Here is an 18,891-nt window from a genome sequence, read left to right as displayed (position 1 = left end):
TATTTCATCAATTTCTTGTCCATATTAGATAACTTTTCCAAAATTCTCTCCATCTCTCCAGCAGTTGGTCTCTGACCTTTTGCCATTAAGGAAAAAAAATACAAAATCCTCAGGCAGGCACAGTATCCTTGTAATTTCCTCCGGATCCACCAGGGGCACTCACAGGAGCAACGAGTCCAGAGTACAGTTAGTCAACCAGGAAGCCGAAGGAAGTGATGTCATCAAAATTCTCATAGTGAAGGCGGAAGCTGGGCGCCACCACTGTTCCCCAGAAGGAGGGGGCCTCAAACCTTCCCTCCTAAATTTCTCCATCACCTCTTCTCTCCAGAGCTCCACAAAACCGGTAATCTTCTTATTTTAAGTTCTCCTCTCTCCAGAATAACTCGTGCTCCTTCCAACCGCAGGGGAAAAAACCCCCGCACTCCGGAGCACTCCACTCACGTTTACCGATATTCCCTTCCCTTCTCCTCCTCAATTCTTCTCCGTTCCCTGCTCACCACCAGGCTGCTGCAGTTATAAATCCAAAGCCCCGGTGTCACCGGGCACAGCGGCCCAGGCGACGACCAAAATAATGGCCGCGGCCTGTGGCCTCCGGACCCCGCCAAGCCTAGGACGCGCCAGCATCGGTCCCCACAGTCCTGTATGTCGGCTGGGAGACCCCTGGCGAGCCGTCCGTGCGGCAGGTGTCCTTTTCGGAACACCTGGCCCCTGAGGGCCTCGGCGGCGGCCGGATTCGGGCGCTGGAGGCAGGAGAAGCCTTCCAGACGTCCGTTGCCGCTGGACACCGGAAGTCGTCTCCTAGGCAGTCCAGTTGTTGAACTGCTTGATGCAGATGACATTAGATGGATAATAAATCTGAGCTGGAACCATAAGATCCTCCTCTCTATATCCTTTCTCTCTCTAAATATATTAATCATTTTAAAAATAGTAATATTTTAAACATTACAATTAAAAAGATATAAAAAATAATAGAAACTAAAAGAGAGAGAAAAGAATACAAAGAAAAAATAGAAAGTGCAGGAAAGAAAAAGAAGAAAGTAAAATAGAAAAGAAAGAAAAGACTATAGTGAAGGAAAAGAATTTTAATAATTTAGTACCTTCTCCTAAAATACAATAAATTGTTTCTTCTTTCCATAGCTCATCTCTTATCTGTAAACAAATCCTAAAACTCATCATTCTATCTTGATTGATAAAAGTCCTTTAAGGATTATCAGATATAACAATATATCAACTTAACCTTGATCAAATAAACCAATTTTATATTCCTTCTTTTTATTTTTAACAAACTTGATCTTCATAATGTCCTAGGAATTTTCATTTTTTTTCTTTGTCCCTTCTCACAAAATTCTTCAAAACTTTAACAAGCCTCTTTTATAAATTCAGTGTAGGATAATTATCCAGATCACTATTTTGGTTTGTTATTTGCATATCCCTTTTAAATATTAAGACATCAGCTGTTTTCATTTGCATATCCAGTGTAGCATCTTTTTCCATATCATTTTTGTAGCCTGTCATTTCTACAATGTCAGACACTTGTAAAATTAACTCTGATTATTCGCAAATATTCTTTCAGTGTTAAACTACTTTGCTCCATTCTGTATTTGTAAGCCAAATTTAAGTGTTCTTTTTTAATTGTAATCTTTCATTCTTCTAGTGTCCAAATCCCATTTTATCATGTTTTTCCCCCCAAAGAATTCAAAACAGAATTTTGCCACAGGAAGGATTAATTCATAATTAATTTCAAACTCTTATTTTAAATTCAACTGGCTGCTGGCTGCTTAGTCTGTTTATAACTTTCCAAAATAAAAATCTAATTGGCATTTATTTCCTTCTCCCATAAAGGCCCTGACTGGGGTTTGGGTGAAGATAGCATTCCCTCAATTCCCAGAGCACTAAACCCACTGGAGACTGGTGTCCTCATGAGAAGCAATTGTCTGGAGCACTTGTGGGCAATCCCAAATCTTTTCCATATTCAGATCTTCATTCTGCCACGGTAGTTAACTCTCCTCTTAGTGGAGCTACCGTCTGTTCATCGTTTCTTCATATAGAGTCTATATACATTAGTTTATGTGGAGAAAGAGCTTGAAGGCACTAAAACTGTTCTTCTTTGGCCAGATGTCTAACAATATTATTTTTAGAACATTGATCCTGTCAAACTGAGTGTAGAGAAAATCTACAAATCTTACTGAAGAGATAAAAACCACAATAAAACTCCAAAAAGAAATCTAAACATCTAAATGTATGATAAGGCTGCATCAATTATGTTAATCCAAGCATTCCATACCCTCTTAAATTGTAAATTTTACATTCCTGACTTTTGGAATCTATTTACGTGAACAAAATTTGACTAACTCATTACAATTATAGTTTACTGGAACAGTGATAAACTCAGTTCTAAACCTTTCTCCTCTCCTTTCCTCTTTTTATTCATTTGCATATTGTTATTTTAAGTATTTTTACCCAACCCTGCAGCTAAAGATGTTCTGTGAATGGCTTACTAAAATAGCATCTCAGACTAACAACAGCTCAAATAATAATAATAATAAAGAATGGGAGAGATAAACAGAAAACTGCAAGCCAACTCAAGAATGTTTTTCATTTTATGAACTCTTGTGAGAATAGAATAGAATAGAATAGAACAGAACAGAACAGAACAGAACAGAACAGAACAGAACAGAATAGAATAGAATAGAATAGAATAGAATAGAATAGAATAGAATAGAATAGAATAGAATAGAATAGAATTCTTTATTGGCCAAATGTGATTGGACACACAAGGAATTTGTCTCGGTGCATATGCTCTCAGTGTACATAAAAGAAAAAATACATTCATCAAAAATCATAAGGTACAACACTTAATCATAGTCATAGGGAACAAATAAGCAATCAAATCATATTAGGAAACAGTCAATATAAATCGTAAGGATACCAGCAACAAGGTTACAGTCATACAGTCATAAGGGTGAGGAGATGGGTGATAGGAACAATGAGAAGATTAATAGTAATGCAGACTTAGTAACTAGTTTGACAGTGTTGAGGGAATTATTTGTTCAGCCGAGTGATAGTGAAAAGAAAGGATTCCCAAACTACTGGTCTTTCTATAGGCCCAAGGATTTCCATATTCCGGAAACTTCGGTATTACCTTCTGTTTCTAAAATGATGCAAAACAAGCACCTTTGCAATGTTCAGTCTATTCATTTTTTTTTTACAGGTTACAATAATTTATTGTATTAACTTCAGAGTTGTGTTAAACTTCAACCACTCTGAGACCTGGCTTGATTTCATTCTTCAGAACTATTCCCCAGTACCACAGAACAAGTCCTTTGGCTCCGACCAATCTTTGACCTTTTCTTTATTACCTTGGATTTCTCTCTGAAAGATTCTCTTGCCATTTGGAATTCATTCTCTGCCAGACCTTCAGACCAAAATTTCCAGTGGGGAGAACTTCAATGGGCATCAGAGGCAATTTAGTGAAAGGTTTGATTGCGCAATATATGGCTAGTTTCATTTGCCTTGATTTTGTATGGCTTTAAAAACTAGGCTGCAGCTGGGACACCAGAATGAATGGAACTGAAGTGCAATAGTCATCTTTCACTAGACATCACACTCCCTTTTTCATCAAAAAGGAAATGGAAAAAAAATGGCTTGAAAAAGTCAACTGGAGAGTGAATATCAGACTAAGGATGAGGTCAAGAAGTTATAGTGAAGGTCTAGAACTACCTATTGTGTACTGTAGCTTTGGATTCAAAGGTATTGTAGATTCAGTGTCATCTCTGTAAAAAAACAAATTTATGGAGCATTTCATATGTTGGACCAGAACATTGAAGAAAAGAAGAAACACTCCCATTGAAACCACTTACTGTCCAATGGATGATACAAAAGGAGACCAAAGAAAAAGACTGAATTTGTGAGCAACTGCAATATAGTTAAATAGGCATATACATATGGGTGAAGAGTGAGCATAGGGAGATAAAGGAATTGGTAATCTCCACCCAATAAAAGGGGGACATGGTAGCTCAGTGGCTAAGATGCTGAGCTTGTCAATTGAAAGGTCAGCAGTTCAGTGGTTTGAATCCCTAGTGCCGCGTAATGGGGTGAGCTCCCATTACTTGTCCCAGCTTCTGCCAACCTAGCAGTTCGAAAGCACGTAAAAAATGCAAGTAGAAAAATAGGGACCACCTTTGGTGGGAAGGTAACAACATTCAATGCACCTTTGGCATTTAGTCATGACCACAGACCACGCTGGCTCTTCAGCTTTGAAATGGAGATGACCACCGCCCCCTAGAGTCGGGAACGACTAGCACGACTAGCGTGGGGAACTTTTATATTTACCCAGTAAAAACATTTGGGATTTACAGGGAAGGGGGAAAACAACTGTGGAGGGCAGGACACTGTACCAACTCAGAACAGAAGTGCAACAAAGTCCCATTTCAAGGAAGCAAATTGGTTGCGGGAAAAGATTTCCAGACTAGGGATCATTCTCCATATGAGGTGAGAAACCTTAGCAAAGCTATTTATGGGATTATTCCCATGTGGCAGTTCTTTCCCCTTTTTTCTGAATTTGAATTAAGTTCTTTTGATGGATAACTTGAACGCTGCTTCAAATGGTCCATTTCCCTTTTTTGACCCATTTTGGCATAATTATGAAAGCTAAAAACCAGGTATTTGTTTTTTATCACAGAATTTATAAAGGCCCAAATTCTTATGCCAAAGAATTCTGCCCTTTGAAACTGCTCCATTAAGCTTAGTCAGGTTGGTCAATAATGAGAGTGAGGTGAAGACATAGAAAAGCAACATCTATAGGTTCATTGATTCAGTCTTAAACCAGCAAACAATCAATCTAAATATATTTGAATTTAATGTACCCTTGGGAAGGATCCAATCCAAACCCTTACTTTCTTTATTAGCCTGTCTTTCAGTATGACTTGAAATGTAGCATTTCTCAAATGAAGATAATATGCCAAAATGTACATGGAAGTTGTACATGATCAAATACATAATACCAAGAATTCTGAGCAAATAGCTACTGTAGATGTTGAATATTGCTGTATGAGTATGCTTGTTTTCCTTTTGAAATGTCAAGTTCTGCATCTCCCTGACTTTAAAGGTAAAGGTTCCCCTCGCACATATATGCTAGTCGTTCCCGACTCTAGGGTGCGGTGCTCATCTCCGTTTCAAAGCTGAAGAGCCAGTGCTGTCCATGTGGCAGGCATGACTAAATACCAAAGGCGCATGGAACGCTGCTACCTTCCCACCAAAGGTGGTCCCTATTTTTCTACTTGCATTTTTTTAGGTGCTTTTGAACTGCTAGGTTGGCAGAAGCTGGGACAAGTAACCGGAGCTCACCCCATTATGCGGCACTAGGGATTCGAACCACTGAACTGCCAATCTTTAAATTGACAAGCTCAGCATCTCAGCCACTGAGCCACCCTTATAAAGTCCCTGACTTTAGAAGGTAGTAAATAGACCTGAGTGTAGAATGATATTTTTTGTGTCTGTTCTTGCACCTCTCTCGACAAAATGAAGTCATCAGAATTCCTGAAATAATTAAAAAAGATGGTACAAAATCTGCTGTTTGGTTTCCAGAGGTGCTGTAGAAAGAAAGGCTATAGATTTTCCTAGAATGAAAAAATAGTTTACCCATCCAGCTCGTTACTCTTACAGATATACTACATTAATAACAAGGAACCCTGAGATTTCTCCTTATGAAGGCTGGTGCACACCTAGAGGGAGGAGAAGCTGACTCATTGGATTTAAAATAACATTTTATTTTCTTTCTGTAGAACTAAGAATTGATTGAAAGTACTTTTAAGGAGTTGAGAGAGAGAACTGTTCTTTGATAGCATCTAAGGTACATATTAGATAAATAGAAAACTATTGGCTTTTTGATTGTGAGCAATTTCCCCTAGATTCAAAGGCTGATATTGAGGAGTTATGTAAATAATACAAATTATTTATCAAGGACCAGCTCAGAGGCTACCAGAAACAAGTGCATGCCATTTCATTAGCTCCAAATTTCACATTATTTAACTCTTGTTCGAATATATTTACTGGTATGTGAATTTCTTCTGTCTTTTGCATTGCAGGCACCCAAATTAAAAGCAATACAAACCAGGTTCTTTGGAGATGGGGGCCAAATACACATTATTGGAACTGTTTTGATATCTTCATCTTCTGAGAAAGATGCTTCACCGCAATTAACTCTTCCAACTGTCTTCTAAAACTAAGAAAGGCTTCCACACAAATTGTGCACACAGTACATTGTACATGTTGTGCTTGCCAGGAGTGTTGGATTACAGAGGTTGCACTTGGGGAAAATGATGGTCTAGAAAATATTAACGCAGTGGTGGGATTCAAATAATTTAACAACCGGTTCTCTGTCTTAATGATTTCTTCCAACAACCAGTTCACCAAAGTGCTCAGAAAGTTAACAAGTGGTGCGAACTGGCTGAATCCCACCACTGTATTAACGCTATTGGTTCGCTTCATATCATTATTCCTTTACTTGAAGTACATGCTGAGAACTCCGTGAAATTCAAAAGCTAGGCAAGATTTCAGCATTAAACTGGTTTGTGAGCAATTGATCACTGGACAAATGTAATATGCATATATCTAATATAATAAAGTGTATATTTATTTAAGAACTACAGCAACTAAATATCTCCCAGTTTACAATAACAGTTTAGATGGTGACCTCTCTGAAAATATTTAATAATAACAACAACAACAGCAGCAGCAGCAACAACAACAACAACAGAGTTGGAAGGGAGCTTGGAGGTCTTCTAATCCAACCCCCTGCCCAGGCAGGAAACCCCTACACCACTTCAGACAAATGGTTATCCAACATTTTCTTAAAAAATTCCAGTGTTGGAGCATTCACAACTTCTGCAGGCAAGTTGTTCCACTTATTAATTGTTCTAACTGTCAGGAAATTTCTCCTTAGTTCTAAGTTGCTTCTGTCCTTGATTAGTTTCCACTCATTGCTTCTTGTTCTACCCTCAGGTGCTTTGGAGAATACTTTGACTCCCTCTTCTTTGTGGCAACCCCTGAGATATTGGAGCACTGCCATCATGTCTCCCCTAGTCCTTCTTTTCATTAAGCTAGACATACCCAGTTCTTGCAACCGTTCTTCATATGTTTTAGTCTCCAGTCCCTTAATCATCTTTGTTGCTTTTCTCTGCACTCTTTTTGGAGTCTCAACATCTTTTTTACATTTCATCTCTCTTTTTCTCTCTCTTATCTATCTCTGCCTTAAATCTTATATGAGATCACCATCCTATCTCAGAAAATGTCAGCAACCTTACACTTAAACAGTGCAAGTCTTATGACATCTCAAGACCATTTTTAATTTGCATGGCAGCCTAGAATGACAGAAACGATGCATTATTGATCCTTGCTATTTTATTTTATTATTTATCATTATTTTTTATTTTATTTTATTTTATTTTATTTTATTTTATTTTATAATTTAATTTAATTTATTTTATTTAATTATATTATATTATATTATATTATATTATATTATATTATATTATATTATATTATATTATATTATATTATATTATATTATATTATATTATATTATATTATATTATATTATATTATATTATATTATATTATACTATTTATATCATTATTTTATTTTATTTATTTATTTGTCATTATTGTATTGTAATGTATTTTATTTTATTTTATTTTTCTACTCATGAAGTGTTAGATAATATTGCACTTTTATGGCACTTTGGCTTTCCCCTACTTAGACCCTCCAAAGACTGACAAAGGTCTGGGAATTTCAATTTTCTTAATTCAAAAGCTGACATCATGCCAGACAAATCTTTTTACATTCTTTGACAAAGTAACAAAATTAGTGGACCAGTGAAATGCTGTGGACATAATTTACTTGGACTTCAGTAAGGCATTTGATAAAGTAGATCATAACCAGGGGTGAAATCTATTATTATTTTTTGCTACCGGTTCTGTGGGCGTGGCTTTGTGGGCATGGCTTTGTGGTCACATGACAGGGTGGGTGTGGCCAACTTGTAAAATGTGGTGAAACTCACTTAACAATGCTCTTGCTTAGCAACCAAAATTTGGGGCACAATTGTGGTCATTTTCTTTCTTTCTTTCTTTCTTTCTTTCTTTCTTTCTTTCTTTCTTTCTTTCTTTCTTTCTTTCTTTCTTTCTTTCTTTCTTTCTTTCTTTCTCTTGTCTCTCTCTCCCCCTTCCTCTTTCTTTCTCTTTCTCTCTTTCTCTCTGTCTCTCTCTCTCTCTCTCTCTCTCTCTCTCTCTCTTTCACACACACACACACACACACACACACACTGGTCTGGGCACATAAACAGAGCACTTCCTGGGGAGTTTTCCTACCCGGACGCTCCTGGCAGCAGCAACCGTGGCAGTGGCAGTGGCGGTGGCAGCAGAGCTTCCCTGGGTTCCCCGCATCCCGGAACTTTGCTGCGCCAGGATGTTTTGCCACATGGAAGATCCTGGCAGCAGTGGCGGCAGTAGCAGAGCTTGCCTGGGCTCCCCCACCATCTCAGAACTGCGCTGTGCTGGTGAGTTTTCCCATGTGGACGATTCCGGCAGCAGTGGGGTGGTGGCAGAGCTTGCCTGGGCTCTCCTGCCATCCCGGAACTGTGCTGCGCCGGGGAGTTTTTCTGTGTGGCCATGGTGCCAATGGCAGCAGCAGCGGCAAAGCACACCCTGTCCTTCAGGGACCCAAAGGTGGGTGGCCCGGCCCAGAAGTGGTGCGTTCTCCATCATGGGCTGGATGCGGGGGGGAAGGCAAGCGGGCGGCAGTTAGCCAAAGGCCCCGTGGAAGCCAAGTGCAAAAGCCGAGCGCACCACACTCAAAAGGCAAGTGAGCCTTGCCAGGTCCGCCCCCCCAAGGCCAAGCACAGTGGGTCTCCCTCCCCCTCCCACTGCCAGCATTGGCTTACCTTCTCAATCCTCTCCCTGCAGCCCTGCTATGCTTCCTTCAGTTTCTGCCTTCCACGTGGCCTTCTGCTTGCCTGCCTTCAGATTGGTTCGGGGGCGTGGCCAGCCAGATATTGCTACCAGTTGTCCGAACCAGCCACAATCTCCGCTACCTACTCACCCGATCCGGTAGCATTTCTCCCCTGACCACAGCCTACTACTTGATAAGAGACAAAAATGTGGGTTGGACAGGATCACCACCAGATGTATTTGTAACTGGCTGAGCAACCACACTCAAGATGTAGTCCTTAATGCATCTGCATCTACATGGAGGGAGGTATGCAGTGGGGTACTCCAATCTTAGACTCTTCAATAACTTCAATGATGTAGATGAGGGGATAAAAGGGGGACTCCTTTTGTTTTTACTAATATTTCAGTGGGAGTAACTATCCCCTCTGCAAGAATCAGAAAGAATTGTAAAAAGTGGTATCTCTTTAGGCAAAAACAGCTTGAGTTTCATACAGTATAATAATCTTTCTGTAAACATGATATGCAAGTTTACACAATGCTGTTTTATACTGTGGTCTGTACAGAAACTGGAATATATAAGCATAATGTGCAAAGATAGGAGAAAGGACTATTGCAGTCAAATGGTATCCAAAGAAGTAGATTATTCTATGAAATCCAGAAACAAAAAGAATATAATCATTTTTTGAACAGTGATTAACAGGCTAATGCAAATTTTATGGCATTCTTGTCTTTGACTCATAAATTTTTAGATCTCTTAGAAAAAAAGGGTTTTTTAATTGTTCGCCTTGATTGCTTTTAAAATTAAATCTTACAATGAAAGAAATGGCAGTGTTTTGAATCTGTCTGATTTCTATTTGCAAAGTTCTTTTACTTCTTCTCCATAGCAACGTCATGATTTTCAGAAATCTCTATATTTTGTATTTGCTGTTAAGTTTTTAAGAGCAAGACTGCAGCTTTAATGTTTGACAGTTTTAACCAAATTCATTTTGTGTTCATTTCCAAATCTGCATGGAAGCCTTAAGTAACAGCAATATTAAAATCTTGAGCAGTTCTCTTGATTTCAGACTTCTTTGCGGTTATAAAGTTTTACCCATATTCATAGGACATTCAGTATAAGCTACTTGCCGTCAACACATGATGGTCTGTTCCGTGTTGTCCCAGCCACTTTCCCCGGTAGACAGGAACACTTTACTGTCTGTGATCTCTCCTCAATTCGATTCTTATTACAACATCTGTGCGCTGCTATAACTTCACATGTTCCTCCTTCTGAAAACAAAGGAAAAACATAATTGCTATGATTGCTCTGGATAGTAAAACAATCATCTAAATACTTTATATCTGGGTGGAGTTAAAAGAAAGGATTTCAAAAAATGTAACCTTTACATACAATGCAATAAACTACAATAAACTCACAAGAATATTTGTTTATTCAAAAATATTGAACCTAGAAAGAGATGCAAAGAAAGTTAAAAAAATAATGTTACTATTTTTTCTGATCTTCTGAACTATTATGGAACTATACAATCATGCATGTATAGATATATATAGTATAGACTTTAGGAAAAACCCTTCCATACTTCCACCTCTCACAATACTTGACAACACAGTATCAACAGTAGAAACCTTCAAATTTCTGGGTTCTATCATATCGCAAGATCTCAAATGGACAGCTAACATCAAAAACATCATTAAAAAGGACAACAAAGAATGTTCTTTCTGCGCCAACTCAGTAAGCTCAAACTGCCCAAGGAGCTGCTGATTCAGTTCTACAGAGGAATTATTGAGTCTGTCATTTGCACCTCTATAACTGTCTGGTTCGGTTCTGCAACCCAACAAGAAAAACACAGACTTCAGAGGATAATTAGAACTGCAGAAAAAATAATTGCTACCAACTTGCCTTCCATTGAGGACCTGTATACTGCATGAATCAAGAAGAGGGCCGTGAAAATATTTGCAGATCCCTCGCATCCTGGACATAAACTGTTTCAACTCCTACCCTCAAAACGACGCTATAGAGCACTGCACACCAGAACAACTAGACACAAGAACAGTTTTTTCCCGAAGGCCATCACTCTGCTAAACAAATAATTCCCTCAACACTTCAGACTATTTACTGAATCTGCACTACTATTAATCGTTTCATAGTTCCCATCACCAATCTCTTTCCACTTATGACTGTATGACTATAACTTGTTGCTGGCAATCCTTATGATTTATATTGATATATTGACCATCAATTGTGTTGTAAATGTTGTACCTTGATGAACGTATCTTTTCTTTTATGTACACTGAGAGCACCAAGACAAATTCCTTGTGTGTCCAGTCACACTTGGCCAATAAAATTCTATTCTATTCTATTCTATTCTATTCTATTCTATTCTATTCTATATGTCTTCTCTATCTGCAACCTAGCTATGAGCTGACTGTTTAATATCCAGGAAGATCACTGTTTTATTTTTTTAATATAAAGAGCCATGATGGCACAGTACTTACAATGCAATATTGCCCACAGCCAAGAGTTCAGTCCTGACTGGCTGGCTGATTATGAATTAGAGTTGGTATTTCCAAGCCAAATGAAGTTGGAACACAATAGAAGAAGCCTTCAAAGTTACCTTGCTTTTCCTTGAATCTATTACACATTTTATGTGGATAATTACGCTCTGTAAAAATTATTGTTATATGCAAATTGGATACACAGATGTTTTCAACCATGGAGAAATTTCCTGACAGTTAGAACAATTAATAAGTGGAACGACTTGCCTGCAGAAGCTGTGAATGCTCCAACACTGGAAATTTTTAAGAAGATGTTGGATAACCATCTGTCTGAGATGGTGTAGGGTTTCCTGCCTGGGCAGGGGGTTGGACTAGAAGTGTACACTAATCGGCAAACATTAAAATGAAATTTTGTTGCAAACAAATCACCACCTTTCTTGCCACTGTCATTAAATGAATCGCTGCACTTGTTAAGTTAGTCACACAGTTGTTAAGTGAGTCTGGCTTCCCCCTTGACTTTGCTTGTCAAAAGGGAATGATGTGATGCCACGACACTGCAATCACCATAAATGTGAGTCAGTTGCCAAGCATCTAAGTTTAGATCAGGTGACTGTGGGGATGCTGCAACAGTCATAAGTGTAAAAAATGGTCATAAGTCCATTTTTTTCAGTGCTGTTGTAAGTTTGAACAGTCACTAAATGAACTGTTGTTGTCGTGTCCCACTCCTCCGCTGACGGCCGGGTCAGGGAAATCCGAATCAGGCTTGCCTCTGCAGCTCTGCCCAAAGTCCTAGCAAAGTCCTCAGAGAAGGCAGGAGACCAGTAAGTGACTTCAGCAAGATAAGTTAGACTTTGCCTGACTCAGAGACTGCCAGAAAGCAGATCCTTTATATAGGCCATGGGGTGTGGCTCCATGACTCAGCACTCATTAAGGCCTGCCCCTCCCTTCCTTCTGTTGCCTCCGCCTATCCAGTCTTCTGATGCGAGGGTCACTCCAATCAGCAGCTGTTGGAAATAAACTTTCCTCAGGCTCACATGCTGTGGAGGAGGGGGAGGGGTCTAGCTGCTCCGTTTGCCTGGGCATGGAGTCAGGGCTGGGGCCGGGAGATTCTCCTTCTTCTGCAGTTTGTGTGGGCATGGAGCCAGGACTTGGGCCGGGAGGCATACATTCCTCAGTGTTCGGGAGCAGGTAAGAAGGCCCTGGCTGCTCTGAGGGCGGGCAAGACACAACAGTTGTAAGTCGAGGACTATCTGTACTCCTTCCTGAATGGTGCAGGACACTGACAGATGCGGTATGTCTAGTTAGAATCTGTATTCCAGATAAGAATGAAACCACATTCTACAGTATGAGCTGTGGTGGTGCAGTGGTTAGAATGCAGTACTGCAGGCTACTTCATCTGACTGCCGGTTGTCTGCAGTTTGACATTTCGATTCTGACCGGCTCAAGGTTGACTCAGCCTTCTATCCTTCTGAGATCGGTAAAATGAGGATCCACATTTTGGGGGCCAATATGCTGACTCTGTAAACCTCTTTGAGACGACTGGAAAGCACTGTAAAGTGGTATATAAGTGTAAATGCTGTTGCTATTGCTACTACAGTATGCCTTATGCACGGTCACTCATGCTCTCGTTACCTCTCGCCTGGACTATTGCAATGCCGTGAAAATATTTGAAAATATTTGCAGATCCCTCGCATCCTGGACATAAACTGTTTCAACTCCTACCCTCAAAACGACGCTATAGAGCACTGTACACCAGAACAACTAGACACAAGAACAGTTTTTTCCCGAAGGCCATCACTCTGCTAAACAAATAATTCCCTCAACAGTGTCAGACTATTTACTGAATCTGCACTACTATTAATCGTTTCATAGTTCCCATCGCCAATCTCTTTCCACTTATGACTGTATGACTATAACTTGTTGCTGGCAATCCTTATGATTTATATTGATATATTGATCATCAATTGTGTTGTAAATGTTGTACCTTGATGAAGGTATCTTTTCTTTTATGTACACTGAGAGCATATGCACCAAGACAAATTCCTTGTGTGTCCAACCACACTTGGCCAATAAAAATTCTATTCTATTCTATTCTATTCTACATGGGGCTCCCCTTGAAGAGCACCCGGAGACTTCAGCTAGTCCAGAACGCGGCTGCGCGGGTTATTGAGGGAGCGGTTCGGAGCTCCCACGTAACACCTATCCTGCGCAGACTGCACTGGCTACCTGTTGTTTTCCGAGTGCGCTTCAAGGTATTGGTTACCACCTTTAAAGCGCTCCATGGCTTAGGACCGGGCTATCTACGGGACCGTCTACTGCCGGCCTCTATCTCCCATCGTCCAGTGTGTTCCCACAGAGAGGGACTCCTCAGGGTGCCGTCAGCCAAACAGTGTCGACTGGCGGCCCCCAGAGGGCCTTCTCTGTGGGGGCTCCGACCCTGTGGAACGAACTTCCCCTCGGGCTTCGACAACTACCTGACCTTAGGACCTTTCGCCGCGAACTTAAAACCTATTTATTTCGTATGGCTAGACTAGCTTGATTTTTACCTTTAATTTTAATTGAATTTGATGGGTTTTTAAATTTTTGTAATTTTATGGGGGTGTATATTATTTTAATTTTTGGGCAAATTTAAATCAGTTTTTTAAGGGTTGTTTTAACTATTGTGTATGTTTGTATTTTATCTGCCTGTTCACCGCCCTGAGTCCTTCGGGAGAAGGGCGGTATACAAATTAAAATATTATTATTATTATTATACTTCCAGTGCTTTAGGCAAATACCCTTCCTCCATAATTAATGATTAGCTTGTCTGCACTTGGTGCCTTAAAACTGTGAGATTGTTGCATGTTTACATAATGGTCATCTTTGGCCTGAGAACCACAGACTCCCACCTCACCCCCTCAGCTCTTGCAAGTACACAGAGTTGCAAGAAAAGCTGCATTCATTGGTTATTAGTCCAAGCAGCCACTGCGTAGGGAAAAGTATTGGTCAAAGTGCCCTGTCAGCTGACAGAAACCCAAGACTTTGAGCACTGAATACCAGACTCCATAATGCACATGTAATGCTTAAGTGTTTTCTTGCGCAACTTTAAAAGCAAATCATGTAACCCAATGCCAAAATGAGCTATACAAAGATAATGTTGGAAAAATGAAAAACTGAGCAAAATTGATGGATCTACCAATTCCTTCCTATGCTGGATATATTTCAAACTATGCAGATGATCAATATCTCTTTGGAAATATCGTAGCAATTAAGTGATAGCAGAATCTCTCTTGCAACTCCTTAATGTCACCTATGTCACAATGACCTTATTGAGGATGGGGGTTGGCTGGTTTCCATGTTTGATGTATTGTTCTTGTGATAAGCTGGCCTTTCGAAAAAAAAGAAGGTGGCACCAGCCCAGCCACTTTAAATGTCATATCCTAAAACTGCTTGCTAAGAGTCAACCCCTAATGTTTGTAGTAAGCTTGATGTAATTTTAAATATTCAAACCTTCAGCTTTCAGGGTTGAGTCGATCAAAGCTGGTTAATGTCTGTTAAGGTAAAAGACTTTAGGTCATGCTCTCAGGGGGTTCAATATTGATGCGTTTGCAAACTGAAAGCAAGTTAGACTACAAGGTTAATATTTAATTCTTCTCATCAAGAACAGTTTCCTGTATGGCACAGAAACAGTTTTAGTTGTCTCTGACCCAACTCTTTCTGGGAGCGTTATCAAAGCCCGTGGCATTCTACTCCGTTTAAACCTCTTGTAGCAGAAATGCAATGTGAAAGAATTAACATCTCCTGAGATCCAAGCTTTGAATTTTACAGAAAAAATTGTACGCAAACCTGTTCATCCGTTCCCATCCGTTGACATTAGAAGGGAGTTAATTGGTTATTGTTAGCATCAGAACCTTCAAGGTATCAAGCTCAGTAATCTTTTCTAAGATCAACTGCAGTTAGACTTCTTAGCTGTTATTTATGCTGTTGCTTTCTTTTTCATAATATGCAAATAGGGAAAAGGGGGTGCGATGGCTCAGTGGTTAAGATGCTGAGCTGGTCAGCTGGAAAGATGACAGCCTGGGTTTGAAATTCAAGCGCGGTGCAACAGGTTGAGCTCCTGTTACTCACCCCAGCTTCTGCCAACCTAGCAGTTGTAAAGCATGCAAATGTACTGCATTCCATATTTTCATGCTGGCCACACGATGGTGGAAATGTCTCTCAGACAATGCAGGCTCCCTCGGCTGAGAATTAGATGAGGACTGCCCCCATAAATTGAGGTGGACAGGGGAAACCTTTAAACCTTTACATCAGTGGTAAAATTCATTTTTTTTTTTACTACTGGTTCTGTGGGTGTGGCTTGGTGGGCATGATGTGGCATGGTGTGGCTTGGTGGACGTGGCTTGTTGGATGTGGCAGGGAAGGATACTGCAAAATCTCCAATCCCACCCCACTCTGGGGCCAGTTCTCCGAACTACTCAAATTTTTCTCCAGAACCTGCTGGATTTCACCCCTGCTTTACATAGGGAAAATTTGTTATTGTTCAATTGCTAAGTCATCACTGACTCTTCGCAACTCCATTGACCATAGCATGCCAGGCCCTCCTGTTCTCCACTGTCTCCCGGTGTTTGCCCAAATTCATACTCCTTGCATCGAGGACACTATATAACCATCTCATTCTCTGCTGTCTCCTTCTCCTCTTGCCTTTCTCTTTTCTAACATCAAGGTGTTTTTCCAATGTGTCCTGTCTTCTCATTTGGTGGCTGACGTATTTCAGCTTCAGCTTCAGTATCTGTTCTTTCAAAGAACAGTCAAGATTGATTTCCTGTAAGATTGACTGATTTGATCTCCTTGCAGTCCAAGGGACTCTCAAGAGAATTCTCCAACATCACAATCTGAAAGCATCAATTCTTCGGCGCTCAGCCTTCCTTATGGTCCAGTTCTCACAGCCATACATTACTGTTTGGAAAACCATAGCTTTAACTATATAACATAACATAACACAACACAACACAACACAACACAACACAACACAACACAACACAACACAACACAACACAACATAACATAACATAACATAACATAACATAACATAACAACAGAGTTGGAAGGGACCTTGGAGGTCTTCTAGTCCAACCCCCTGCCCAGGGAGGAAACCCTACACCATTTCATACAAATGGCTATCCAACATTTTCTTAAAAATTTCCAGTGTTAGAGCATTCACAACTTCTGCAGGCAAGTTGTTCCGTTATTGATTGTTCTAACTATCAGGAAATTTCTCCTTAGTTCTAAGTTGCTTCTCTCCTTGATTAGTTTCCACCCATTGCTTCCTGTTCTACCCTCAGGTGCTTTGGAGAATAATTTGACTTCCTCTTCTTTGTGGCAATCCCTGAGATATTGGAACACTGCTATCATGTCTCCCCTAGTCCTTCTTTTCATTAAACTAGACATACCAAATTCCTGCAACCGTTCTTCATATGTACTCCACTCCTCCGAATATAACAAAATACCTCATGCCACCAGACTTGAAATCCTGGGTTTAGAAAATTTAGAACTACGCCGCCTACAACATGACCTGAGTTTAACTCATAGAATCATCTATTACAATGTCCTTCCTGTCAAAGACTACTTCAGCTTCAATTGCAACAATACACGAGCACACAATAGATTTAAGCTTAATGTTAACCGCTCCAATCTTGATTGTAGAAAATATGACTTCAGTAACAGAGTTGTTAGTGCCTGGAATGCACTACCTGACTCTGTGGTCTCTTCCAAAATCTCAAAAGCTTCAACTAAAAACTATCTACCATTGACCTCACCCCCCCATGTTTTAGCCTCCAGTCCCCTAATCATCTTTGTTGCTCTTCTCTGCACTCTTTCTAGAGTCTCAACATTTTTTTACATCGTAGTGATCAAAACTGAATGCAATATTCCAAGTGTGGCCTTACCAAGGCATTATAAAGTGGTATTAACACTTCGCGTGATCTTGATTCTATCCCTCTGTTTATGCAGCCCAGAACTGTGTTGGCTTTTTTGGCAGCTGATGCACACTACTGGCTCATATCTAAATGGTTATCCACTAGGACTCCAAAATCCCTCTCACAATTACTACTATTGAGCAAGGTAACACATATACGGTACCTGTACATTTTTCTTTTGCCTAAATGTAGAATCTTACTTTTTTCACTATTGAATTTCATTTTGTTAGATAGTGCCCAATGTTCAAGTCTGTCAAGGTCTTTCTGTATCTTGAGCCTATCTTCTGGAGTGTTGGCTGTTCCTGTCAGCTTGGTGTCATCTTCAAATTTGATGAGTTCCCCATCTATCCCCTCGTTCATGTCATTGATGAAGATGTTGAAGAGTACTGGGCCTAAAACAGAGCCTTGGGGTACTCCATTGCATACTTCCCTCCATGTGGATGTAGTTCCATTGAGGACTACATATTGAGTGCGGTTGGTCAGCCAGTTATAAATCCATCTGGTGGTGGTGCTGGCTAACCCACATTTTTCTACTTTATCTAGTAGTAGGTTATGGTCTATTTTATCAAATGCTTTACTGAAGTCCAAGTAAATTATATCGACAGCATTCCTCTGGTCCACTAATTTTGTCATTTTGTCAAAGAATGCAATAAGATTAGTCTAACATGATCTGATTTTGACAAACCCATGTTGGCTTTTGATTATTACTTTGTTTGCTTCTAGGTGTTCAGTGATTCGTTGCTTGATTGTCTTTTCCAGAATCTTCCCTGGTATTGAGGTCAGGCTGATAGGTCTGTAGTTTCCTGGATCTGTTTTTTCCCCCCTTTTTTGAAGATGGGAACTAAATCAGCTATTTTCCAGTCCTTTGTTATGGACCTTTGTTGGCAAGCTGATGTGTCTACTTTTCAATATGCTGTTTAGATTTGCCATAGCTTTCCTCCCAAGGAGTAAGCATCTTAATTTCATGGCTGCAGTTGCCATCTGCAGTAATCTTGAAGCTTAAGAAAAAATAAAATTTCTCTACTTCCATTTCTTCTCCTTCTTTTCTGTAGGAACCCTTCAAAACTGGAAGGGAAAATTTAGGAAACCAAATATTTTTATTCAACTTTGCTGCAAGGAATTTTTATATACCTTAACAGGTGCTGTTTTTCTATAGATGTTGTACAATGTATACACTCAGTTATTCAGCTTTTAGTTATTTCATAGTTTCATCATTAGATGTTTGAAATGTTGTAATTTGTTTACGAATTGTTAACTGTAACACACTTTAAAAGATTCTGGGAAGCAGGGGGTGAAATATCATTCAGAATAGTTCTATAAATATGTAAAGAAAAATCAACATTCCAGCTCTGCTATTTGCTAATTAGAACTCTTGGAATAGAAAAAAATACTCTACCAGAGTAGATTTTCTCTCTCTCAACCTTGGCAGCCTATGCAACTATTCAGGCCTTCTGGTGGCTTATTTACATAAAAGATGTGCATAGTATTTATATTGGTA

At 39.7% G+C, this 18,891-nt stretch overlaps 1 protein-coding gene across 1 annotated transcript in view; it reads right to left on the bottom strand.

Moving 5' to 3' along the window:
* TAFA1 (TAFA chemokine like family member 1) overlaps positions 1-18,891 on the bottom strand; it is a 527,326-nt gene that overhangs the window by 68,711 nt on the left and 439,724 nt on the right. The window contains exon 3 of the mRNA XM_058173044.1: positions 10,072-10,212. Within this exon, the coding sequence (XP_058029027.1) occupies positions 10,072-10,212 (141 nt within the window). The remainder of the gene's footprint in view (positions 1-10,071; positions 10,213-18,891) is intronic.

The sequence above is a fragment of the Ahaetulla prasina genome, chromosome 2 (assembly GCF_028640845.1).
Source record: "Ahaetulla prasina isolate Xishuangbanna chromosome 2, ASM2864084v1, whole genome shotgun sequence".
Classification (NCBI taxonomy): domain Eukaryota; kingdom Metazoa; phylum Chordata; class Lepidosauria; order Squamata; family Colubridae; genus Ahaetulla; species Ahaetulla prasina.
The sequence above is the reverse complement of the archived record's forward strand: the minus strand, read 5'-3'. Positions and strand labels throughout refer to the sequence as shown.